This window comes from Aotus nancymaae, unplaced genomic scaffold, assembly GCF_030222135.1.
Source record: "Aotus nancymaae isolate 86718 unplaced genomic scaffold, 86718_ANA_hifiasm-v0.15.2.pri h1tg000036l, whole genome shotgun sequence".
Classification (NCBI taxonomy): domain Eukaryota; kingdom Metazoa; phylum Chordata; class Mammalia; order Primates; family Aotidae; genus Aotus; species Aotus nancymaae.
Window position 1 is genome coordinate 18,449,106 of NW_026988450.1, and position 27,320 is coordinate 18,476,425.

Consider the following 27,320-nt stretch of genomic DNA (forward strand, 5'->3'; position numbering starts at 1 on the left):
TCAAATAGAATGGATGTCTGAAGACCACTAACCCATGAAAGAAAGGATAAGATTAAGAAACAGAACTGTCTCTAGTAGAAACAAAGACATTCAGAGAAAGATTTAAGAAGGCAGTGTCCTCAAAGTACAAAAGCAGTGCTGTGAGAAAGAAACAATTGGGGATCAAATTAGAATATTTGTTATACATGTAATCATATGCCAAATGAAAATTTCTAAGAAGAGTTTGAATATAAAGTCTCTAAACAGCAAAGAAATTAACAAAACAGAGATAACAACAAAACAAAAAGGTTGAACACTTGAGTTACATAAGAGATGCAGGATGCACAGAATATTTCCTTTTATTTGTTTATTTATTTTTTGGCACAGTCTCTGCTCACTGCAACCTTCGCTTCCCTGGTTTGAACGATTCTCCCACCTCAATCTCCCTAGTAGCTGGGATTACAGGCAACTGCCACCATGCCTAGCTAATTTTGGTATTTTTAGTAGAGATGGAGTTTCACCATGTTGGCCAGGCTGGTCTTGAACTCCTGACCTTGTGATCCACCCGTCTCAGCCTCCCAAAGTGCTGGGATTACAGGCATGAGCCACCTCGCCCGGCTAATGCAGAGAATATTTCTAGGAAGTACAACTTGACTAATAGAAGTTCAAGGAAATGGCCATACAATAACAGAAGGGAAGAAATTTTAAAGAAATAATACAAAAATTTGCTCAAAGCTCAAAAAAGATCACCTTTCTGTTTGAAAGATTCTAAATAATTGAAAGAACACTCATGTAAACATAGTCCTTAAATCTTTTTTTTTCCTTCAGAACACAAAAGATAAAGAAAAGATTTTTAAGCACTTTCAGATAGATAAAACAGTTTCTCTTCAATGGATATAGAACATCAGGCCAGCATTAACTCTCATCACCAACACTGAATGGTAGAAAAATGAGCAATGCATTCAAAATTCAAAATTCTAACAGTCAATAATTCTGAACATAGCATTCTTCCACAGAATATCAACAAAGCATGGTGGCAAAATGATTATATTTGGACACACCAGGACTCAGAAAATTTATATCTCTTGTACTCTTTTTGAGGAAGTTACTTGAGACATAACAAAATGAATGCAGATATCCAGTGGTGGTGGTCGAACTGTCTTCTCAAAAGATGTCGAAGCCCTAACCCCCAGTACCTGTGCATGTCACCTTATTTGGAAATAAGGTCTTTGGGGATTATCAAGTTAAAATGAGGTCATTAGGGTAAGCCCTAGTTTAATATGATGGTATCGTCATAAAAAGAGAAAATTTGAACACAGAGACAGTCAAGCATAGAGGAAAGATGATGTGAAGACCCAGGGAGAACACTGTCTATAAGATAAGGAGTGTATGAGGCTATTAGAAAATAGGAAAGAGGCATGAATGAATTCTCCTCCATGCTGCAGACACCTTGATCTTGAACCTCTATCCTCCAGAACTGTAAGATACTGGTAATTTGTTACAGCAGCTCCAGGAAATTAATACATACAGAGATATTTCTTTCTTTCTCTCTCTTTTTCTTTCTCTCTCTCTTTCTTTCTTTCTTTCTTTCCTTCCTTCTTTCCTTCTTTCTTTTTCCTTCCTTCCTTCTTTCTTTCTCTTTCTCTCTCTTTTTCTTTCTTCTTTCTCTCCCTCCCTCCCTCCTTCCTTCCTTTCTTTCTCTCTTTCTTTCTTTCTTTCTTTCTTTCCTCTTTCTTTCTCTCTCTCTCTCTCTTTCTTTCCTTCTTTCTTCTTTTTTTTTGAAGAAGTCCCTCTCTGTTGCCCAGGCTGGAGTGTAGTGGTACAATCTCATCTCACTGCAACATCCGCCTCCCATGTGCAAGCAATTCTCCTGCCTCAGTCTCCTGAGTAGCTGGGATTACAGGTGCCCACCACCAAGCCTGGCTAATTTTTGTATTTTTAGTAGAGATGGGGTTTCAACATGTTGGTCACGCTGGTCTCGAACTCCTGACCTCAGGTTATCTGCCTGCCTTGCCCTCCCAAAATGCTGGGATAACAGACGTGAGCCACTGCATCCAGCCTCAGAGAGGAGATTTCTGACTGAAAAGATGATAGATTTCCCCTAGAGGCCTTGGGAAAACAATCCCTGGGTGACAGTTATCTGTCAGGTTCTGAAGCAATCATTCTGGATTGGGAATAGAATCAGAGGGCTGTGAAGAGAAGAAACAGAAAAACAGAAGAAAAAACCAAACAAACAAAATCTAGCCTAAGGAGCTAGATAATGAGACTGTGAAGAAAGAATATAATTTCTTCTTTCCACTTAGGATCCCCACCAAAAATAGAAAACAAAAACAAAAAACAAACAAACAAGCTGTATAGCAAAGTCATGGTTCAACTAAGGAAACCAAGCGATGTCATGCCTGCCTTTCAGCAACTGATGGTGTGTTATGAAACAGAAACCATTTAACCTAGAAGTGGTCCCTTGAGTGCCGTGAAGGTTATGACTTTCGTCACAGAGAGAATGAGATGCAATCTTATATTACTTGTTTCTGCAGTTAGCATTATTAAAATAATTGTATAATACATACATTGTTTATTAATTTTAAGCTTTTAGAAAGAAATATGGTGACTTACATGTGGTTCAAGTTAATTACCAAATCTGCTACCAAAGATACAGCTCAGAAGGTAGAAATAGAAGGTGGTGGGGGGCAGAGAGATGGGCAGAATTGCTAATCATCTATCTCATTGGGTATGGTGTCCAGGCCAGAGACATTGCCCAAATTTTCAAAAACAAGTAACAGTAGCTTAAGTGTGGTATACATTGGCACAAAGATTATCAATATCAGTATTAAAATTATAACTGAAAATGGACAAACCTTCCTCAACTTGCTAAGGAACATTTGCAGAAAACCCACAGCTAACTTTATATTTAATGGTGAGAAACTGGATGCTTTCTCACTAAAACCAGGAATTAAGGTAATAATGTCAGCTTTCACTGAAAGTGCTAACTAATCAAATAAGAAAAGAAAAAGAAATAAAATGAAAATAAAAGATTGGAAAAGAAGACACAAGTAAAACTCTCTTGTTTGCCAATGACATGATAGTCCATGTAGAAAATCCCCCAAATGAACAAAAAAGACTCCTAGAATTAATGAGTAATTACAGCAAGTTTGTGGGATACAAAGTTAACATAGGAAAATCAATTGCTTTCTTCCATACCAGCAATGAACAATTGGAATTTAGAATTAAAAACATGAGACTGTTTGCATTATCACCAAAAAAGAAACAAATAAATACTTTAGGTAGAAATCCAAGAAAATATGTTTAAGTTATAAGGAAAAATATAAAACTTTGATGAAAGAAAAACAGAAGATCTAAATAAATGGACAGGTATTCCATGTATATACATAGGAAGACTCAATATTGTCAAGAAGGCAGATCTTGCCAATTTGATCTATAGATTTGATGCAATCCCAATCAGAATCCCAGCAAGTTATTTGGTGGATGTCAACAAACTGATTCTAAAGTTCATGTGGAAAGGCAAAAGACTCATTATAGCCAACACAATATTGAAGGAGAAGAACGAAGTCAGAGCACTGACACTTCCTGGCCTTAAGACTACTATAATGCTTTCTATAGAGATGTACAGACGTCAAGAGAGTATGGTACTGGCAAAAGAATTGACAAATAGGTCAGTGGAATAGAACAGAGAGCCAGAAATAGACATATGGTCAATGGGTCTTGGGAAAAGTAGCAGAAATAATTCAGTAGAAAGAGGATAGTTTTTTCAACAAATGGTGCTGGAAAACTAGATATCCACATACAAAAATAAAAAGAATGTAGACACAGCCATTTTATATTTCACAATCTGAAAAGACTGCATAGTGTGTGATTCCAACTATATGACATTCTGAAAAGGGCAAAATTAAGGAGACAATAAAAAGGTCAGTGGTTGCCAGGGGCTTGGAGGGAGGGAGGAAGGATTAAATCGGTGGAACATAGGAGATTTTTAGGACAGTGTAACCATTCTGTAAGATACTATAATGGTGGATACATGTCATTATACATTTGTCAAAACCTATAAAATGTACAACGTAAAGAGTGAATCCTAATGGAAACTACAGACTTCAGTTAATAATACTATGTAAATGTTGGCTCATCAGTTGTAACAAATTTATCACATTAATGCAACATGTTAATGGGGAAGCTGGGGGAGACGTATGAAGTTCTATATGGAACCTCTGTATTTTCCACTCGTTCTGTAAACCTAAAACTGTTCAAAAAATAAAGTCTAATAACTTTTTTAATGGTAGAAGAAAACTATTTTACATGGTTCCATTTTATACTTGCGTGACTCTTGAAGTATTCCAGAAGAAAGAGATTCTTCTGCACTACTAAAAGAGGCCTAATACATTAAATATCTGTTTTCAGTAAACCTGTTTTTGTGCTTTGGTAATTGTGATTTCTCTCCTGAACTTACTATTATACATTTCTTTCACTCTGTTTTTTTTTTTTTTATGGTTTGTTTGGGTGCAGGTTAGATGGATTTAATTCTGTGATTAGCATATTTCAGGTAAGACAAGTGATACTTCCTTGAGAATACAATAAAATCAATGTGATATTTGTAGTTTCCTCTTTTCCTCTACACAGGCTCACAATCCATGGTAAAGATTGTTTACTTATAGAACGTTTTTCTCTGAGGAGACTATACAAATATTTATGTTGGCTTCTCTTATTAAATATTGGATAAAGGAGAAACAAAAAACCTCTATCCTTGTTTAGAGATAGAATGATTAAGCTCTAGAATGCCAACAGAGTTCTATTGTGTTCTATTCTTCCATCAACTCATTCATTTATTCAGTTAGCAAGTGTCTATTGAGTTACAATTTCATGCCAGGTTCTGGGAAGGCGCTGGGTCCTTTCCTTCAAGACACTATTGTTTGTCTGTAGAAAATCTTGTTAATTGATCTGCAATTATGATAAAGTGTAATCAGTACTTTGCTAAAAGAAAAAGACTGCATTATGGAGCTTGGCATGGTAAGGATTGTCAAAGTACTCAACGGTGGCAGGGGTGCACATCGCAAAGTGGAAAGTGGCATGGAATGAAGTGGCATAGAGTCTTCATGTGATACTGACATTTGCCTTTATTCTGAAGGATTTGTAGCAGGGTCAGACCCCTCTTGTATTCCAGGAACAACTCTCTTGACCTCTTCTTTTATTCCTGTTGGCCATGAGACCAGTTTCACAAGTGCTTCCACAACTGCATACAGGAACAAGCAAAGAGTCTCATCCTTCTTGCTTCCTGATGCAAATCTTATCTGTATAAGCCTCTTGGCACTATGCATGGGCAACAAGGAAGTACAGGAATCAATTAATGTCCAGTGGGGCAATCCTTGACTAATTGGGAATAGGAGATGTTGAATAAGTGACCTGGAGAGAGTAAGAAAAAGGTAGCTGAGAACCAATCTGCAAAGAACATCAGCTTGAAGAAATCAATTTAAGAATTTAAAGATTTAGAAATGGGTCCTGAAAGAGAACTTCACAAGGAAAGGGTATAGGTATCCAAAGAAAGAGAGAACATGGACATCTTAGGGGCAGAGGATGAGAGTTTTCCTAGGATGAGAGAAATCAACACTGTCAAATGCTGCAGGAAGGTCAAATAGGACAAGAAATGAAAAGCATGCATTGGAATTAAAAACATAAAGACATTAGTGATGTGTATCAGATGAGTGTTACTGCAGCAGTGGGAGGGTAGTCACATTATAATGGTTGAGAAAAGATTGGGAGGTAAAGAAGTAAAGACAATATATTAGTTTTCTTTTGCTGCTAAAAACAAATTATAACAAACTCAGTAGTTTAAAACAACACATACTTATTATCTTCATGTTTTGTAGGTTAAGGAGTCCAATATGAGTCTTACTGGGCTAAAATCAAAGTGTTCGCAGGGCTGTATTCCTTCTGGGGTCTCTGGAGGACCTGTTCTAGATTCTAGAGGCTACCCATGATCCCTGGCTTGTGGTCCCTTCCTCCATCTTCAAGTCAGCAATGTTGCATCTCTCTAATCATTCCTCCAGTCACATCTCCCTCTGTAATCATATCTGAAAAGCTTCTCTGCTTTTAAGGACTCATGTGCTTATACTACCCTCCCCCAATCCCCGTATAATTCAGAAAAATCTCTCCTTCTCAAGGTCCCTAACTTAGCCATATCAGCCTTTTGCCTTGTAAAGTGATATATTTATAGTTCTGGGGGTGATGATGCAAATATCTTTGGGGTGCCATTCTTCTGCCTACCATAGGCAATGAATAGAGCTCTTTAGAAATTTTTCCAGGAAGAAGAGTAATGTAGCATAGCTTGAAGGCATGTGCAGTTGCAGATTTTTAAAGGAAGTGATGGGGAGGGAAGGCTTAGAAGGGAGGTGGACACAGCAAGGTTGATATTCTTTGGAGACAACTCGCAGACAAAAATTGTCTTTTTATTTTACTGGGATGATTGTAGATTAAGTTTTCATAATGAGAAAGTGATTATCCATTCCATGTTAGATGATGGTTATGATGACGATTTGATCTGAAAATAATTGCATCTTTAAGAACTTTAGATTCTTTCTAAAGTAGTACCATCCAAACATTGATTTAGTTTGCCATGCTATAAAATATTGTGCTAGAGAATAAAATATGACTTATGAAAACTGTATTTTGTCCTTTAAGCAATACATATTCTAAAATTCTTATACAAGTATGGTAGAATTAATTATATGCTCTAGGACATCCTGTGCTTGATGTGACTAAATTGCCAAAAAAAATTAAGTGGAAGTAACTGGAGGAATAAGCATGAATTGTAAAATAAATAAATAAATAAATAAATATTGCTAGAATTACTTATTGTCCAAGAGTCCTAAATGTGTGTTAATATAGTTCCAATGTGTCTATGATAGTTTACTCTATATAATAATTATATGTATGTAATATGTATATTATATATACACACATATATACATATATGTATACATGCATATATAGCTATATAAACATATGCAATATATATCATATATGAAATATATATGGAAATATATAAATTTATATATGTGTACGTGTGGGTATATATACAATCTAGAGTTGTCTATCATAGTCCAGAGTAGCAAGTAAAATGACAGAATCAATTTTACTGGATAAAGATCTTTACTGTATAATTTACTGATAAAGAGCAGTCTGCCTCTTAGAGTTCTCTATTTAACAAGACAGCCGTGCAGTAAAGCAAGCCTTCTATTTTCGTCTGGGCTGTATCTTTTACTGATCTTTAGCATCAAATTTGATCTAGTGAAATGGCAGAGAGGCTAAAATGACCTCTATCTGAAATATGACTAAGGAGCTCTCTTTTTCCAAAAAGGCACTTTTTAGGCTTTTAGTATAGGAGTAGTCTTTCTCTGGGCCTGACCAAAGGAAGCCTACTGTGTACTGAGTTTTGGTTCTTTGAACATTATGATAACAAATTATTATTATTATTATTTTCTTTTTGGAGACAAGGTCTTGCTCTGTCACCTATGCTAGAGTGCAGTGGTGTGATCATAGCTCACTGTGGCCTTGATCTCCTGGGCTCAAGTGATTCTCCAGCCCTAACCTACCATATGAGAATGGATTCTAACCACACCAAGTTCATGTACATGGAACAAATTCAATGGCTGAGCTAGTTTCCTGCTCAGTCTTTCCTCTGTCTTCTTTTCTCCCATCTCCTTTTCACTGGATGCTTCAACCTCATTAGTATTTGAGTAAAAAAACTGGATCCTGTCCATCATTTTAGTTGTTGCTTTCCTTTTCCTGGCAGACAGAGCCTAAAGTCTCAATAGAGGAAGTGAGGAGGGATACAGCACATTCAGAGTTTATGAAAGACCTTATTTACCATCAAAGTGAAGGTTTCCAGATACTCCAGCCCTGTTTTCTTATGCTCTTATGTCTTTGATGAGGAGTTAAGAACTCTAGCCAGGACAACAGAAAACATTGAGAGCTGGCTGGCAGAAAGCACTACGTGGTGTCCTGAAGTTGTTCATTAATTATAAATGATGTTGAGGAGTAGCCCAAGGAGTAGAAGTGTGTTCAGAAACTTTAAATATCTTAAGAATTTCTACACAATCACTTCTGAGAGAAATATGAATTTACACAATTAAATATGAATATTTTTCTGCTAGCTTCTATCGCATCATTTTTTTTTCTTTTGCAAAGCATTCATTGCATCTTACCTTTTAAACAGAGTTACATGTCACTTTGACACTCTTCCTGACTCAATTGTAAGTCTTTAGATGATGGTCCTCAAATATTAGTCGGTTTAAGAACAATCTGAAGACCTTGATAAGAGAATTTAGGGCAGATATCTCTGGGATTCTCATTCAACGAATTTGTGGTGGGGTCCAGAAATGTTCGTTTTAACAAGACCTCGAGTGATTGTAATTCAGTAGTCTGTGAGCCACCTTGAGAAATAAGTGCCTGCAGATCAGGGTCTCTGTGGCTCTTGGACCTTTGCACCATGCAATGCTCGTAGAGATCCCCAGTGCATGTTTGTGGAATAGGAGTAAATGCTTTGGATGGGTAAAATCCCGTTAATGATTCAAACTCAAGTGTCCTGCTTTCAGAGATAAGCCTGCAGCCCTAACGGGTTGTCCATAGACTAATTTTTTTGATAGAAGGAAATTGCATAAGCAGTTTTCTATTGAGGACAATTAGTACAAGAGATTCTATTTTATGTAGGAGAACAACTGATGGAAAGTTGCTTTATTTACTTGCTTTTTTCCCTAGGGAAAGATGCAGACCTGGGGAGGAAGAAATGCTGCCTGTAGTACACGGAGAGACAGTTCAGTCATGTTTGAGTTTCCCATTCATTTCTGCATGTGTGCTTAGTGTGTCTTCTGGTTCTTTTGTTTATTGTTTACCAGGTGCTGTGAGGTCTGCTCTTTAATGTGCTTCGCCCTTTGTTTTTCTGCCACAGGGTGTGAAGCCATCGTTGTTTGCCCTTTGCTCTTGGTTACCTCTAAATAGTCATTTGTAAAAGAAAGAGGAAAATCACACCTTGCCCATCAGCTCTGTGTACATCATTCAAAAATTGTATCTTTAATATACAAAGTACAATCCGTCTTTGTGTGGTTATGAGGGGAATGGTCACATGCTCTGGAAAGACATCATCTGGAAAACCAATAGGTAATTATTTCAATGTAAATACAGTGAAAAGCATCTTTATGTTTTAGAGTTTTGCTAATGCTTTCAGCAACTGCAACAAATTAACACACCACTTCCTTGCATCAACACTATTCACTCTTCAGTTTATTTAAGTGCCATTAGTTTTAGACTGAAGTTGATCTAACATGACTGTGGAAAATATATGTGGATAATACCAATACAAAAATATATGTAAATTGTTTTGTCTGTTAGTGTATTGGAAATATTTAAGGCTTAGTTTCCAAGTGAGAAAAAGCAATAAACTTTAACATTAAAATCAAGAATGTTCTGTGTGTCTATCTTCAAAACCTGAGATTATTTCCCTGTCTATCTAGCTTTCTATCTTCTGATGAGCATTCAACAACAGCTTCATCTTTTCAATTAGTGACACCGTCTTAAATCACAGCAGCTCTTGGAAACAAAACCGGCACAAATACCCTCGCCTCTCGGTGGATTTACACACTATCTTGACGTTGAAAAAAGTTATAGACATGGAAAACAGCACAGTACAAAGGTGATGCTTATTTTATCTGGGGTTTATTGCACGGGCAGAGGCTGTCATTTTCCCATAGTGTCTTCATTTATTATGCTAATTGACTTTTCAAGCTCAGACTGGAGGGTGTCTGCCCTGTGAACTATTCTCAGTTGGAGGGTTTTAAAAGCAAACCTGTTTTCTGCCTGAATGAAACCAAAAATCAATGTGTTTCTTTTCAAAGACCGGAGGGTCAATACCGTGGTTGTTTTTGTTCCCATCCAGTTATGTAACCGTGGGGACTTGTTTCTTTGCTTTCAGGATCAGTACAAAACACATTAAAGTTAAACAATAGCGGAGTCTCAGGAGTAACCCTTGACCTGCGCTTTGGAGTGTGTGTCCCTGGGATTGGGAACCTCCTGTGAGTTCCATCTCAGGAGCTGGGGTGTGTGTGTGTGTGTGTGTGTGTGCACGCGCGCGCGTGAGTTCCATCTCAAGTGCTGATGTGTGTGTGTACCCGCGCGTATGTGTGATTAGCCGGCACGCAGCACTTCCCCAGGGCTGTGTTTCCTTTTTCCTGAGATTTGGTGAAGGGTAAAGGGTCGGAGTCACAAGGATACAAAGCATTTGATTAATGTCCAAGTCACCGCTGTGACTGTCGGAGCCACCTCCCCTCCAGCCCAGGCCGAGTGAGGCCAGAGCAGCGGGGCCGGGCGCGCAGGGACAGGCCGGAGCCCCCATTCTCGGGAGTTTCCTCTGCGGAGCCCCGCGACCCCCGCGCCGGGATTGCAGCCGGATCCCCTCCTCTCCCCGCGCCCAACCTCTCCCCAGCATGTAAAGTCGTCTGTCCCTCCTCGGAGTTGGCGGAGGCGGCAACTTTCCTTTCTCACCGCCGGGGGCCGGGCAGCAGCGGGCGCGCGGGTCAGCGCTCAGCACGGCGGGCAGAGCCGCGCACCGCCGCCGACCATGAGCGAGGACAGCCGCGGGGACGGCCGCGCCGAGAGCGCCAAGGACCTGGAGAAGCAGCTTCGCCTGCGCGTGTGCGTGCTCAGCGAGCTCCAGAAGACCGAGCGGGACTATGTGGGCACGCTGGAGTTCCTGGTGTCGGTGAGTGTCCCCGGCAGACGCAGGGGGACGTTGGGGCGGCGCGGGGCGCGGGTCCCGGAGTGGCCGCTGGAAGCGCGCGCGGCATTGTCTGTGCGGGGACCTGGGACGGGTCGAGGCATCGCAGGCGCGGGAATCTGCGCGTGGATGCTGCGTTCGCGGGCGCGGCGACCCCCGCGGGGATTTGTTAGTGCCCCGAGACTCACTGAGTTGCGGGAGCCTTGGAGAGCTCCGGGTCTGAAAAGTGAGCTGGAGAGAAGAAAGCTCCAGTCCAGGGAATCCCGGCTGCCCCATCTTCCCTCACTTTTCTTTTACCCCATTACCCAGTCTGCTCAAGTGCACTGTGTTAATTGTTTTCCCTTCTCGACTTTTCCTGGAGACTTCGTTTTAAAGCTTTGGTTAGTGATTAAAGGTCCAGCCGGCTACATTCAGGTACACTAGGTTAAAAAAAAAAACCTTGAATGTGCTGGAGCTTGAGTTCGTTACTCAGATAACATGGCAGTGGCCGCTTTAGTTAGGATGTTTGAAACATAGGATTCTGGTGTGGGGGTACAGAGAGAGCAGCGGGGTGATGATCTCTAGCAGCTGTTGGATATTAAAGCCACATGTGGCGCTCACCCCATCCTAGTCCAATCTCCCCCCTCCTCCGCCCCCGGTTTAAAATCTGTCTTCTGCTCAGTTTCTGGTCCCCTGTTTACAGGGCCCATGAGAGTACTGTAATCAAGCTTCGGGACTTCGTGGAACTGGGAATGTACTTTCTCGGTTTCTGCTTGACTCACTGCCCTCTGCTTTGAAAACATTTCATTCATTTTAGGGCCAAAGAGGCAAAACTGAGTGAAAGTAACTGCTGAGACATCACTCAAAAGTTGAATTTTTCCTATTCATTGCTGAAAAGACAAAGAATTTGAGCCTTGGCTTCTTTCCACCCAGATTCCTGGGAGAGCATCATTCAAAGAACCAGGAGCTTTAGTTTTTGTGATCTCATTCAAATCCTTCCCCTTCCAGCAACCAGTTCCATGCCCCCTTGGTCTGAAGGAAAATGTTTCAGGTGCTAAACTTCCTGCTTAGTGTTCTGAAATCTGTCAACTTTCTGCTTACAATCATAACAGAGAAAATTCACTTCTTCGCTGTGGCAAGAAGGAAAGAATAATGTCTCAAGTGATGTAAAATGTACTGGTTGGCTTATGGTTGACTTCTCAAAATCAATATGCTTGACACCCAGGGGCCACATTCTCTGCAAATGTACGGTATTTGAGAACATCCTGGTAATTGGTGATTTATAGAATTATTATATGCTTCCTTGTAAAAAAGATTGTCAAAAAAGCATGTTTTTAAGATTTGACTTTTAATAGCTTTAAATTTGCCTTTCATGAAACTTTTGTGGTAACAAAGTTCTTTGTCTTTTGAAGAATCTGAGTCATTTTTTACATAATTACTTCTTTCTAAAGATCTATGAAAACAGTACTGTGCAGAATGCTAATTTGCAGAAATAGACAGTTAACATAATTATATTAAAAACCAATTTGCTGATCTTTATTTAAAATACCAGTTTTTCTTCTAATCTTAAACCTGATCATTACAACAGAAAACTTATTATTACTATATAGAGTTAGTAAGAAAGTATGGAAAGTACAAAATACGTTTTCCTTTTTCACAAGGAGAACATAATTTCATGATTTCTTTTTATCTCTTTCAGAATCTGTGGGCTCTTCCACTTTTCGTTTTCTTTGTGCATTATTTGTGCTTGTTTATGTTTATATGCACTAATTGGTGTGAATGACATCCTAAATAAAAGTTTTCTCTGGCTTGCACAGCCTAAGATCTATTTGTAATGCATTATTAGATTTTAATTTTAGTGTATTATTTATAGCAACATTTAACCCCCAGGGAATTTTCTTGGTTATCTGAAGTTGGTGTAGTCACCCTGGTTTTGGTATTGGACTATGCTAATATGTACCAAGAACTTTTAAGCTATTCAAACCTTTTGGCCTGGTAATTCCTCTTCCAGGAATCTAACCTAAGGGAATGATTAGAGATGGAGACCAACAACAGGAGTTATTTTTAAAAGTTAGCTATGGTGTTAAATAAGTTGAGTGGTAAATTTGTTGCCAAAAATTGATAGTTTACGCCTAAGTCAAATTTAAATATCTCTTAGTCATTAATCATTTCTATTATTGGTTTAAGCCATTAACGTGGATCAAGGCTGACTAATCTCTATTAGGCAAAGGAAGAAGAGGTAGAAAGCATATTTTTAGTTCTACTAATAATACATTTTTACTTAGTGCCCTACAAATAAAATGGCATTATTACCATTGGCAAAAATGGTATTATTACGTTTATGAAAAGATCATATGTCCCAGCACTTTTGGGGGCTGCGGTGGGCGGGTCACCTGAGGTCAGTAGTTCAAGACCAGCCTGGCCAACATGGGGAAACTCCATCTCTACTAACAATACAAAAAATTAGGCATGGTGGCGGATGCCTTTAATCCCAGCTATTCGGAAGGCTGAGGCAGGAGAATTGTAACCTGGGAGGTGGAGGTTGCAGTGATCTGAGATCACACCACTGTACTCCAGCCTGGGTGACAGAGTGAGACTCCATCTAAAAAAAAAAAAAAAATCATATGACTAGAGGGAAAAGCTTTTCTAAAATCTTTCCTATTTCTGAGCCCTCTCTCTCCTCAATTCCCACCCTTTGGCCTTTATGGAAAGAGGATCTTCCTCCACTGCCATCCCCAAGACAGCCCATGAGCATCGCCTTTCTTCTCTATACCATGGCATCTGTCTATCTGCATCTTCTCTGTAGTCACCCCTAGGCACATACTGCTGTTTGAACAAAGCTCTGTGCCTTCACCTGGCTACTCTTGCCGTGGTGGGCTGTGCTTCCTCAGGCCTCTGCCTTTGTTCTTTCTGTAGCCTTCCTTCTATACCTGGTGGATTCCTACTGTGCTTTCAAGGCTCTGTTAGCCCCTTCTTCCCAGGTGCTCCTTGCTTTGTACTCCCTACCCTGTATTTCCTTCTTCCACAGTTCCCAAAATAGTTGATGTGTGCATTTGTTTACTTTGGTCTCACTCTGCTATATCTCCTTGAGGACAGGGACATACTTGTGTGCCTGTGTTTTTCATAATTTTGTGTAGTGCTTGTGACATTGTAGGTACTCAATAAATGCTTGTTGAGTGCATACATGAATCAGTGTTGACCCATCCTCTATCCTCCCACTCCATTTTTAAGGACAGTGCCTCAGTCATCCTTAACATTTTGATTTCCTGTTTTCTTCCATTTGGTCTAGATAGACAGTAGAATTTTCTTCAGTTTTGCTCAGGCACATATGAATTTATGCAGCAAAAAATTTCAAATAAATATTAGTACCTGCCTTTAAAACAGAAACATGATTTAAATCAGGCATTAAGGTATTAAAATCTTTGCATGCACTATTATTTCATCTCATATATTCTAAATTATTTTTTGAGATCTTGAATAGGTTATGCTATCTAGATTTATTATTTTTACATTACAGATAAAATGGTAGAGAGTGACTTAATTTGCCTGAATTTATGTTCTTGTTTTGGTTGGGAAATGCAATTTTGTACTTTATTAAAAGTATTTGCAAACATTTCTTCTAAAGAAATGATTATATGAACCTAATATCCAGTATTTAACATCAAAGTCTGTACAGTAGTAAGTTACAACATGTTTCCTGTTTGCAAACCTGTGGCAGAGCATACCAAAATGACAGACTCATGTGAGTGGACAGAGAAAGGGAAGACCCAGGGCTGGCTTCATGGATGCACATCCTGTGCAGTGACCCGGGATTCTGAGCTGGGAGGGACATCCAGCTTGTTTTAATGCTCTTAAAATTCTTACCAATTTTATCTTTGACCTTGTGTTTTGCAGATGAAATCTGATGGGACAGTGGACATGAGCAGAGCAGATACATGAAAGAAAAAAGCTTTTTATTTCAGTAACTTTAATAGCATTACCCCTTAGTCCCCTACTTTTTGAACAAGAGTCCTCACATTTTTATTTTGCATCGGGTCTGGAAAATTGTCTAGACCAGTTCCATTGTGGGTCAGTGGCATTGAGGCAGGATGACCATATAATTTACTGTGTAAACTGGGACACTTCTGAGAGTGAAAGGGAGTGCAATTAATAATCACACTGGCAAATAGATGGAAACTGGGATTGTTCCTGGCAAACCAGAATGCATGGCTAGTCCACATTGTGGGTATATCAAAACAATGACTTCAAGCTATGTGTCCTGTCATAAACAAAGGATTTTCAAATTTGTTTCCTGTCTAGGTTTTGACCTTGGACACCTTAGCCTTAAAGTCCCATCTCTAATTTGCTTTGTGATTTTAAACACATTCCTAATTTTTTATGCCCCTTTTTCTTGATTTGTAAAATGGAGAATAGCATTTCTCAAGGGTATTGTAAGGATGATGTGATATATGGATTGGGCTTGGCCCATCTGGCTCATAGGAGGGCCCTATAAGTAGTTACCGTTATTTTTGCTGATGCTACAGTTGTTATAAAGAGCCATGCCTATGGTCATCATTGGATATACTTTTTGTTTCTGTTATATTCCTTCTCTACCCTTTCTATATGGCCCCACTTCTCTTCTTTGTTTCCTCCTCTTGTATTTTCCTTCTGTTAGTGTAGTCTTTTTAATGATATTCTTATAAATGCTCATTAGTTGACTTTAAGACAGTGAGAAAACTTTATATTCCATGTAACAACAACCACAGTTAGTATGATGCCTTAGAGTTTAAACAATTGCATCCTCACTCTCTTATTCATCCTCACTCTCATATTATGTATGCGTGTCTCTTAGCTCTTTCAAATTGTGCTCCCTGGAGCTCCAGAGGCCCTTGCAAGGGCTGATGGGGAGCTGGATTTTATGACTTCAGGTTTGCCACTCTGGCTTCCCCGTGCATGGCTCTACCTTCCTCAGATCTGAGGTTTCATAAAAGCAGTCAGAAAAAAACAATTGTCTAGATGGCAAATTCCCAAAGAAGAGGGACTTTGCATTTACTTCCCATGTATGCTTTTCTTGGCCTAAACACAGGGCTTTGTAAATAGCAGGTGCTCAAGAAAACAGACAAACAGGCAAACAATGCAACAGCAAACAAAGCAGAGTTTGAATGAATCTGAAATCAAACTCTTCAAGTCATGACCTGCCTCTTCCAGGCAAAGATAATTGATTCAGTACATTATGCTTAAGGTTTATGTTATGGACTGAATTGTGTCCCTCCACAGGAGTCCTATGTTGAAGTCCTAACCTCCAGTACTTAAGAACAGGACTGTATTAGTTGATAGGGCCTTTAAAGAGGTGATTAAGTTAAAATGAAGTCATGGGGTGGACCCTAATCCAATCTGACTAGTGTCCTTCAAAGAAGAGGAGATTTGGACACATAGAGAGATAACCAGGGTGTACAGAGGAAAGACCATGGGAGGACACGGGGAAAAGGCAGCCCTCTGTAAGCGTAGGAGGGAAGTTTCAGGAGAGCCCAAACCTACTGACACCTAGATCTTAGGTGAGAAAATAATTTTCTGCTTAAGCCATCAATCTGTGGTATTTCCTTATGGCAGCCTGTGCAGACGAATGCAGCTTATGTTAGGGGTTGGATCATCACAATAATGTCACATGGAGGCAATAGAGATTCTTTCAGTTGGGGAGTCAAGGGAAGTTTTGGGAAGAGGTGATGATAGAGCTAGCTCCTAGGGGATGAGGAGAAATATGCCATACTGGGAGAATTATCCATCCCCAAAGAGCAGCATGTGCAGTGTGACCTCAGTGTGGCAGAGCTTGGAATGCGGGGGTCTGAAACAGTCTTATAATTATACCCTATTAAAATACCAATGGCTTTAATATAAAAATAGTAGCTATTTCACTTAGATTTATTTCTTAGCAAGAGAATTCTGTTGACAGGGTTGAGGAACAGAGATGAAGTCTAATTACCCATTAGGAGTCTGTCATTGCATTAGTCCAGGTAAGAAATGTGGAAAGCACTGGAAAACACAAAAGAACAACAATAAAAAAACCAAATCAAACCACAAAAAATCAAAAGCCCAACTCTGAGCAATTTTTTGGGTAGAAGCTTTGGTATTTTGTGTACTCCTCTCAGAAGTGGAAGTTTAAGTAGAATGGAGAACATAGGATGGGACTGGGTCTCTGGTTTTGAAGAAGAGATGGGTAGTGTCATTAACGGAGAATTGGAATGCAGGGAGCAGAACAGCATGAGGAGGAGAAGGAAAATGAATTTGCTTTTGGACATGTTGAGGAGCTGGGCCACAGATACTGCTATGATTTTTGAAGATAAGGATGTGGAACTTGAGAAATAATTTGGGCCAAAAGTGAGAGATCTAAAAATTAATCATGTATTTTGAAGCGATCTGGTGGGTGAGATGACACAAGGAGAGCAATTAGAGGAAGAAAATAAACAGAAGATAGGATGTTGGAGAGTCAATATTTAAAGGATACAGAAGAGTAGACTTTCAGTTATCAAAGGCTGAAAAAAATAACTAGGAAAGAGTGATACTTTGAAACCCAAGGAAGGAGCTAGTTTTCAGAAGAAAGGTCTCTGTACAGTGGCAGGGCTTGAGGGAAGTGGGCTGTGTGAAGATGGAAGAGGTTGCTGGATCTGGCAGTTGGAATGTCATTGGGGTTTTAGCTTCAGTAGAGCGTGTGAGCAGAAGCCAGACTGTCAAAACCAGTTGAGACATGAGTGGAAGCTGAGGATGTGAAGCATGATGGTTAAACTATTCAAGGAGTTTGGTGGTCACTGCAAGGAGAGAAGGGGATGATTATGTCCAGGGACGGGTAGGCAGATGAGTGTAGCCAAGGGGAAGGAGACAAGAAGGGAACCAAAGAAGCAACAACAGAGCATGGCAGAAGGCAAATGGGATCTTTGGGGGAAGCATAGCAAGCACCTCTATGGCACTGGGAGACAAGATAAGGCAAAATTTTCTCAGCCATCTTGTCATGTAACATACCCATAGGAAAATATCTGCAGACGCTAAAAATGAGGAAGCTGTCACTTGTGTATTTTAAAAATTCTGCTGCTTCTTCAGTGTACAGCTTGTGGAACTGCCTGGGATGATCTTTGTGGCCCCTTGTGAACACATACCAGAGGCTCTCCCTCCCACACTGGGACAGTGAGGTGAAGTACATGGCACAGAATTGGATGACCTGGTTTTAAATCCTTGCACTGAAACTGACAAACTCTCTCACTCTGGGCAAACAACACATCCTCTGTATGTCTCAGTTTCATATTTGGAAAACACATTTGATAATATCTCACAGGGCTGGCCTGAATTCAAATCAGCTTCTGTAGGTAAAGTCTTGATAGGTAGGAAGTATTTCTTTTTCCCTCCCCAAACTCCAAGTTTATTTCCCTCTCCTCTGTCTTGTCTATCCACAGACTGAGCTTGGCATATGCTCAGACCAGCTTGAGAGTCACCAGCCTGTCTTTTCTAAGCCTGGAGGCATAAGGACAAGTTTAATGGAAGAACATCCTGAGAAGGCCAGAGGGGCCTTTGGGAATGCAGTAGAGGGGGTGGTCTGGGAGCCACCAGGGAGGAATGGCTTTCCTCTGGAAGGGACTCATGAGTAAGGCCAATGGGCCACTTTAGGGGAGAGGCAAGCATGGAGGTTGATACCCGATGGCCGTTCTTTCTCTATGAAGTTGAACTCTGGTGTTCTGTCTGATGTTCTGTTTTGTTTGGTTCTTGTTTTGTTGTTTGTTTTTGCTGAGAATGCAGTGCCCTGAAGAGAACAGTAACAATTTGGACACACACTTTCAGGAATAGAAAAGGGAACTGAACTTGGATATCTGAGGGTGGATGTATGATAGGCTTTGTTCAATTATTCTTTTAAATGTGATTTTATACACTAAGAAGTTCAAGTAGAGACATAAGCACTTCTGGATTATTACATCTAGTGTGACAAGGTTCAAATCTCAGAAATAATGACAACCATTTTTTAAACCATGATGTAAATTATGTAGAACTGCTATTTTACATTTAGTGGACATATCAGTTATTAGCCACGTTAAAAAAAAGAAACATTGATTTATCTGACATTTTAGTGTGATTATGGTTTCTTCAGTATTTGTTTTAAACAGCGTTTGGTTAAGCATTCTTTTAATGTATGCCTGGCATTATATTTTCATACCGAATAAAATTATTATGGCTGTGTTTTGAGCACTATTAGTTTGACCTAAAAATAATTGTTTTATCTTGCATTATTTCTTTAAACATTTTATTCATATTTACTTTCCTTGAGATTGATTTTTGTTATTCTTCATTAAAAGTTACATTAAATTTATTAACATTTTTCAAATATAAATTTATTAGAATTATATTATTAGCTATATTAAAATCAATATCTTTGATTTACATTATAATTATAAATCAAAGAATTTATAATTTCTTAAAACTGTATTGGCTATATTAAAATCAAGATCATCTTTGATTTACAACACTGTAGTTGCCTCAAACAATCAAAAATTCAGGAAAAACATCCCTTAGTAAACGTTTCATTGATTAAAAGTGTGGCTGGGTCCCTTTTTACATAGTATTGAACATAACTATTCACATTCTGATACATCCAATAATAACTGCTTAAAAAAATTTCCCCCATTTTCATGAACTATTGCATTTGATCCAAGAGGTCAATGGTTGAAATTTTAAGAAAAATGATGTTAACTTGAAGTAATGATTTTTAAGCACTTCTAATTAGTATAGGTAATTTCAGACTTTGATTTCATGAATAAATTTGTTGTACAGCCTTACATATAATAGAACATAGTGTACAAAAAGGGATCTATTTCTCTGGAGAATACCTTAGCAAAGGACATTGTGTTTTGTCATGCATGTGAAATGCATCTTTTCCATTAAAAGGCAAACCCTTCATTTGGAAAGGTTAAATTGTATGATACTTAAGAAATGACTCCAGCCTATTAAAGTTAGAATGCTTATATAAAAATATTCTATGGTTTTACAGCAAAAATATCACAACATAGAATATAGATGGATAAACATTTTTATTCATTTGGAAAGTTTGTTTCTCGGAGAGAGTCAAATATGGATTGAGATCTATGTTTGATTTTGCCTTGCCACTTTTGTTATTTTAATTATCTATTTAAGTTGTCTTCTTGCCAAAAGGAGAGGCTTTATAGATGGTGACACATTTTCAGAAATTGTGCAAGAAAGAAATGCTGATGTTTTCCCTTGGTGCCTTGTAATGCCTCAACTTGGCCTTGCTTTCATGCTTCCTAGGAGTTCCAGCCTTTTCTTATTTGAGACTGTTGCCAGAAAGAAAGAATCTTAGGATTCCAGAAATAACATCTCCCATTCCAAAGCCTTATTTCTATCAGTAGCACTAGGAGAAGATCTATGGAGAGGCATTATTATACTCTATTAATTGACCTAAATGTTAGTCCCATACCCACATATTCCAAGATTACTTTAAGAATTCATTATTTTCCCAGAGGTACGTGGATGAAGGGGGCTTTCACCTTGTGTACTGTATAGCTATGTCATATTTGACTTTCTATAATTTTATGTAGAAATATATTTATATATTTTATTATTTATTTATTTATATATTTAAGACGGAGTCTCACTCTGTTCCCAGGCTGGAGTACAGTGGCGTGATCTTAGCTCACTGCAACCTCCGCCTCCTGGGTTCAAGCGATTCTCGTGTCTCAGCCTCCTGAATAGCTGGAATTATAGGCACCTGCCACCACACCAGTATGATTTTTTGTATTTTTAATAGAGATGGGGTTTCACCATCGAGGGCAGGCTGCTCTCGAACTCCTGACCTCAAATGATCTGCCTGTTTCAGGCTCCCAAAATGCTGGGATTACAGGTGTGAACTACCATGCCTGACCAATTTTATATATTTTATATATTTACAAAATGTATTTTGAATATTCTAGACACAACTTTATCTCAAGTTTTCTTGTACTCCTTCATAATGAAACCTCTTGCAGAGACTTCTACTTGTCCCCAGTACCCAGTGTTCTTTTATTCTATAGTGATAAGAGTTTTAGATCCAGCTTAAGACATTTCCCAGCCTCCCATGCAGATAAGCTTGGACCTGTGTAAAGGTTCTGGGTAACTTCTAAGGTGTGCCTTTATCATGAAGGAGTATGCATTCTCTTTTCTCCTTTCCCTCTTCTCCCTTGCTGGTATGAGGATGTGATGGCAGGTGATGGGGCAACCATTTTAGACCATGAAATGGCAGTAACATGTTCAGGGTGACAGAGCAAGAAAATAGAAGGAGACCATGTCTTTATTAAAGCAATCTAAACTATGCCCTGTCAAAAATGGGCCTATAAGATACATCAATATTTATTTAACTCTGTCCTAAAATAATTACATTTTGATACCAAGACCTCATTGACTTATGCAAATCATTAATGAATTGGCCAACTTTAATGTCTTTTTTTCTCTTTGTCTTATTATTTTTAGTTTATTTTTTATTTTTTCTGTAATAAATATTCTCCAGTTCAGCCATGATTTCCCTGGATTATGCTAAAACTGCACTTTGTTTTCTATAGTTACACTTTAGTTTTTTCTTTAGAAAAGCAATAGTATTTTTTCTTACCTGTACTTAACATATTCTTTTTTTGCTGAATGCCAGAATTTTGCGTTTATTTGTAAGGATATTTGTTCAGCTGCTTTAACTGAGACCAAATAACAATAGTTCGAACGTTGCAGGATTGTTTGTGACTAGGAAAGCCGTATGTAATCAACATGGCCTTTTTTGCATCCTCTCTTAAGACTCTGGTTATTTAATTTTTGAATTAAATATACCCCAGCAGTGTTCCAGTGGAGTTAGCAGCTCAGCTCCATCAGGTCATTCAGAGACTCCTGTTTCTTTTATCTTATTGCTCCACAAGCACCTAGGACCCATGAAATCTGAGTATGTGGGGGTGAGAGCCAGCCCTCAGTATTTATGTAGTTTCTCTAGGTGTTTCCAGTGGGTTAGAGAAGGTGGGGGAACCAGTACAGTAGGGTGTTGTCCTTGTCCCTATGGTTGAAGCTGACTTACCACTACATTTTTCACATTCCAGCCCCAGGGGGACAGAGGGTGGGAGACAAAGTGGAGGGCAAGCACTCCCTTTAAGGATATGACCCAGAAATGACACACATCACTTTTGCTCTCATCCCCACGGCCAGATCTTTGTAACATGGCCAATCCAGCTCTAAGGGAGACTGGGAAATATGCTGACTGGCTGGACAGCCATGTGCCCAGCTGGAACTTAGTGAGTTCTACACTGAAATAACGACGTGGGAATAAGTCTTGAGGGGCAAAGAGTAGTCTCTGCCACATTTTGAATCCATTGATACTTTAGTTTCCTGTCCTTAGAAAATCATTTATATTTATTCTTGGATTCCTTTACTGAAAGAACCTATTGTATTTAAAATATAATTTGGATTATTTCCCTCTAAAATAATGTATTCTTTCTCACACAGCAATCCATCTAACATTTATCTCTCTCTTCACATATATGTGTAAGAGCTCCAGAGCTCTCTAAAGGTTGTTTTTGTTTTTTCCATTAGCTTTTGCTACAGAAAAGCTTTGGGGTATTTAGTGATTTTATGTAATTTAAAAATTTTGTGGAAGTTTCCAGAAAAAATATTCCAAGATAATATGGAAATTCTGTTTTCGTTATGTGTTTCTTATGTGTTAGACACTGCATATTCATATATAACTCACAACTTAGAACTACCTTCAAGGACCGGATCATTGTAAACTTACACCTGGGGACACCTTGGTCATTTCCTAATTGGGAGAGTGGGGATTCTGAAAAGATCCTCTGCACAATTTGTATAGCTCTTCCAAGATGTTCTGCTGATGAGTCACTGGCCTGGACCCTTCCAGACTCTGGGAATGGTGTAATTAATCAGGACTAGGAAAACCAAGACAGATGCTGGAGCAGGGACACAGAACTTGTTGACTCCGGAAGTACACAGAAGCTAGAAATCAGGAAGGAACAGTAATTCATTTCAGGCAAACCATTAAGCACAAGGGAGCAACAGGAGCTTATGGTCAATCCAAGACAGGGTCAGAGCCAGGCAAGCACTCAGGAGCCAAAGATTATCCAGAAGTCAGGAGTTTCCCTCACAGAAATAAGGAAACACATGAACCTTTCAAAAATAGACAGCCTTAGTTCTCCCACTGGCATGTCTGTTAATATATGTCTGTACTGATGCTATTTTCACCTTAATTTAATTCCTCTGAGATCATTTTGGATCTCTGGGTATTTACAGTGCTTCCTAGCAGGTTTGAACCCATGGCTTTGTGTTTAAATGTAGCTCATGTGTTTATCTTATACATGATTAAATCACAAGGCATTTGAGGCAAAGATATAAAATTAGTTTATATAATTAGCATATATAATTATTATGTGTGTATATATGTGTATGTGTGTGTGTATATATATGTGTATATATGTACATATATATGTATACACACACTCTCCAAAATGTGTGTAGGTCTGCATTCAATATTCTATAGATTGCTTAGGTGAAAAACATATATGTATTTTAAACACATATTAAGTGAATCCATTGTTAAAAATGATCATTATTCTTGAGAGTGTTCTGTTTGCCAGATCTACTTTGATAAGATAGAGGAGAGAGAGTAAGTGGCCTTCTGGTAGTCATAGAATGAAGTTTGGTAAATGGGTCATGTTGTATAGCTAGAGACATCTTTCTGAGTTTCTAGAGCAAGGACAATTAGCACAGCCATGTAATTGTAGGGTCCAAAAGGGAATCATGTTATTGATGGAAGAGCATAGCTTTCAATTAGAATATAAGAAGTTGATGTTACTCCTGTATAATTTTTAGTGCACTAGTAATTCTCACATATAAGTTGGATCTTCTCTGTATCATTAAATTATTTGAGGGTAGCAAATACTCTTTGGGATTTAAGAGGCCGGGATTTAAGATTTTTTTAAAAAATTGTACTTATGGTTGACTTCATTGTGAGAAACATGGTAAGTCGGATTGTCAGAAAATTTGAGTGCTTAGTACTTGACTGAATCTTCAATTTTAAATACACATATTTTTATAGATGAGGATTTGGGTCAGATTCACCTTTGATGGTGTTGTGAAAATATAAGCAAACCTTTTATAGTTTGTAAAAGTAATTCAAAGTTCCAATTCCTCTATGATATTCTGTAATTTCTTTTAGTACCTAATACTTGTTAAGTAAAATTGACGGTTTTTTTTTTTTTTTTTTTTTTTTTTTTACAAATAATACAGAACTAAGAAAATCCATAAAAGAGAACAAACAAAACAAAACAAAGACAAAAAAAGAAAGTGCAGCCAGAGCTATTTATAAAGTAATGTGCAAAAATGACTTTATTAAGTGAAAAACCTTATTTTCAGCATTGCATAATTTATGAATCAGGCTACCTAAAAAGTAACCCCTGATATGCTAAGCATTATGATTGATTCTCTCCAGTGATTGTTTTCAAAATCCAAATATTTTTATTCTTCGTGGCCCGAGGCATATTTATTGAGCACCTAGTGTGTGCCAATCACTATTCTAGGTTTAGAGGCTATAGCACTGACAAGCATTAAAAATTCCTGCTTTTATGGAGATCCAAGTCTAACCCAGGAGCTCCAACATAAATGAATAAATTATATGATATATTAGCTAGTCTAAATGCCTGGAAGAATAAGTGAAGCAGAGAAAAGGAATAAGTGTACATGTGTTTTGACATTTTATGTAAGATGAAAAAGCAGGCATTCGCTCTTTTCTGTCACTCTTCTTTTTTGTAAATCTCTAAAAATATTTGAAAGAATTTGTATTTTTTACTGTTAACCTTAACGGGCAATATCCAGGAGGAAAGTGCCAATCGGTCTCTTGTTTAACTCTTCAGTATAGCAGTGATAAATCAGAGGTGAGATTAAACCCAGATGTACATTACTAATAAAGTTAATAGAACAGATTAGGAAAAGTATGGTGACATTAGACTTAAGGCTTTAACTAGTGTCATTCTTCAGTTGACATTTTTCATTCTATTGACTTTAATATAATAGGCATATATTTTTTAAAGGTGCAGACTAAAATCCACTGCCTCTCTCTGTTCTGTGTTTATACCACTGAGGAGCTTATTTTGTGGAGGATTTTGTCAATCAGGTTTCATGCCCCAGCAGCTCCGTGTCTGGTGGGAACTGCAGCCAATGTTCAAATTCATCATGGGTGGGAACCCAGCACGCTGTGCAGTGGGGGCACCATTGGTTGAAAAGCTTCTGCTGGAAACGAAGTGTCCTTTAGCAGCGAGGGGATGGAAGCATTGAACAAGTGGGACGGGGTGGAAATTGGAGGTCTTGAATGTGCAGCAGGCTCTAAAAGCCATTTTATGACCATTGCCTTAGATAATCCCAGACGTGAGTTAAAAGCTAAGGTATGAGGTGCTTTCATACATTTTTCTTATTTAAGGCCTTTCCCTGAAAGGGAATAGGAAGGATCAAGAGTACCTTGCAAACCCTCCCCGGCTTTCTTCCTGTGGTATTGTGTCTCTGATTGCCCTATAGAAGTGACTCCCTTGAGACTTGTGGACAACTGGAAGAGGCCCCTTGTGGCCCGTAAAGTGCCATTGGGAGCCTCTGCCAGAGACTGTGGGGAGGGGAAAGGTCACTTGAGGACTGTGGAAAACATTCCCTTTCTCTTTAGCGTCCCGGAGCCTCGCCTCTTGACTGATTGTTAATAGAATCTGGGAGCTCAGATTCTGGAGTTGACATTTTTTTTCAGGGTTGGTTCTAGAAATGATATTTCTTAAGCAGCCTTTTGTGGAGCTTCATCCTTCAGTTCACTGAATTTGCAGCACAAAGAAAAGGAAATAGATTTATTACCGTCATCATTACCAACTTCAGAATAGGAATGGGTGAATAATTATATTGGGTTTTTAAAAAGTGTAACCGAAGGGAAGGGATTTAGCAGTCTGTATTTTTTGATAAGGTTATGTGCTTTCTTCTTCCTGTTTCTCTTTAAGGAGACCTTTCTGTGGCTCATACATTATAAAAGTTAAAAGGAAGTGCAAACACAATTACCACAGAAAGTTGAAATCTTTTGCATCCACTTCTCTTTTGTGCTATTTGTGACCTGTCTGCCTGATTGTTTCAAAGTAAGGAAAATCCTGGGTTTCTTATCTATGCTTTTCAGGGGAACTGGTTTTGACTGTGGTGTGAGTCTGACAAAATGGGGGCAATCACCCTTAACCGAATAGTCGTAGTACCAAACTAACCCACAAGAATGCAGAGAATACATGGGTGAACTTTAAAGGCAAGGTTTGCCTGTGGAAATAATGCAAGATGCAGTCCCTAGGGAGGAAATCAGATATGTAAAACTCTTTCAACTCTGTAACAAAATTTTCTATCCATCAGTAGCTCTTACTTGGAGCCTTTGAGATTTTCTGCCACGCTCTGCTAAGCATCTTAACACTCATTCCAGTCATCAGGTTGCCGTGCGGCTGGGGTCACCATGCCAAAGCATGACCTGGAGGCCCTGAGTGCTGATGGTGCTCATTTATCAAGAGCACAGTGTTTGGTTGGGGTTATCACCCGGAGCGGGGGGGGGGGGGCACGCATTTAGAGTTTGGTCTTAGATAATGTCTGAACATGGCAGGGGGTCGTGAAAGGAACTGGGGACAAGGGTTAACCCATCTCGGGTCTCTCTCTCTCTGGTCTATCACTGCCAGAGCCAATGCAGCAGCTTCAGAGATCTCCGCCACGTTTTAGAGAAATGTCGTTCCCGTTGCACAGCCCACTCTCAGGCATTCTGGTCTCATCACCCACTGTGTCTTTTCTCATGCAGGAGCCTCTGGCACTGACTGTGTAGCTTTGAATGTGGCCTTCAGGCTTGTGATGACTCTGAGGGATGGACGACCCTATAATAATAAGGCTTAGGACCAAAATTGTAACCCAAGGAGAGGTAGATTTTGACTGCCTTTAAACTTACTTTCTGAGATGATTAGAGTAACATTTAAGACAGTTGGTTTGTAGTTACTCCCTGAAGTCCATTTTCCACCTAGGAAGGTTTATTAATGTTTTACGATTATTGTATAATTTAGAAGAATGCTTACCACCTGCTGGGACCTTCCTTAATATATCAGGTCTGCTCTTTTCTGGAGATGGAACCCTCAGGAAAAACTTGAAATCCTTCCTGACAGCTTGTTTGAAGGTTGCTGTTTATTTTGGTGAGTGGGTTCATTTTGCCACCACTGTGCAAAAATTGGAAGTCTCTTCCTTCAGCTCACATATATTCCCAGGTAAGCACAGGGGAAATCGGTTGCTCCAAACAAAAGGAAGAGAGATAATTTTTTGGCCATCATCTGAGTTTCACTCCTGTCTGAAAATTTCTATAATTTCTAAAATTTCTATATCTCAATTTGCTCAAATTCCCAGTACCTTCTGTATTTCTTCTTCTTGATTGTTTATGCTGTTGTTATAATCTGCTTAGAGATTCCACAAGTATGGGAAATAGTAAAAGAGAAATCAGCTATCTCCACTTTGGGAAGCCAAAGTGTGAAGTGGTTTTGTTTATTGACCTGATGGTGTATGTTTG

At 38.9% G+C, this 27,320-nt stretch overlaps 1 protein-coding gene across 1 annotated transcript in view; it reads left to right on the forward strand.

The window, feature by feature from the left end:
* The first annotated feature begins 10,597 nt into the window (after window positions 1-10,597).
* PREX2 (phosphatidylinositol-3,4,5-trisphosphate dependent Rac exchange factor 2) overlaps window positions 10,598-27,320 on the forward strand; it is a 290,449-nt gene continuing 273,726 nt past the window's right edge. Inside the window, 1 exon segment of the mRNA XM_012463660.2 lies at window positions 10,598-10,738. Within this exon segment, the coding sequence (XP_012319083.2) occupies window positions 10,598-10,738 (141 nt within the window).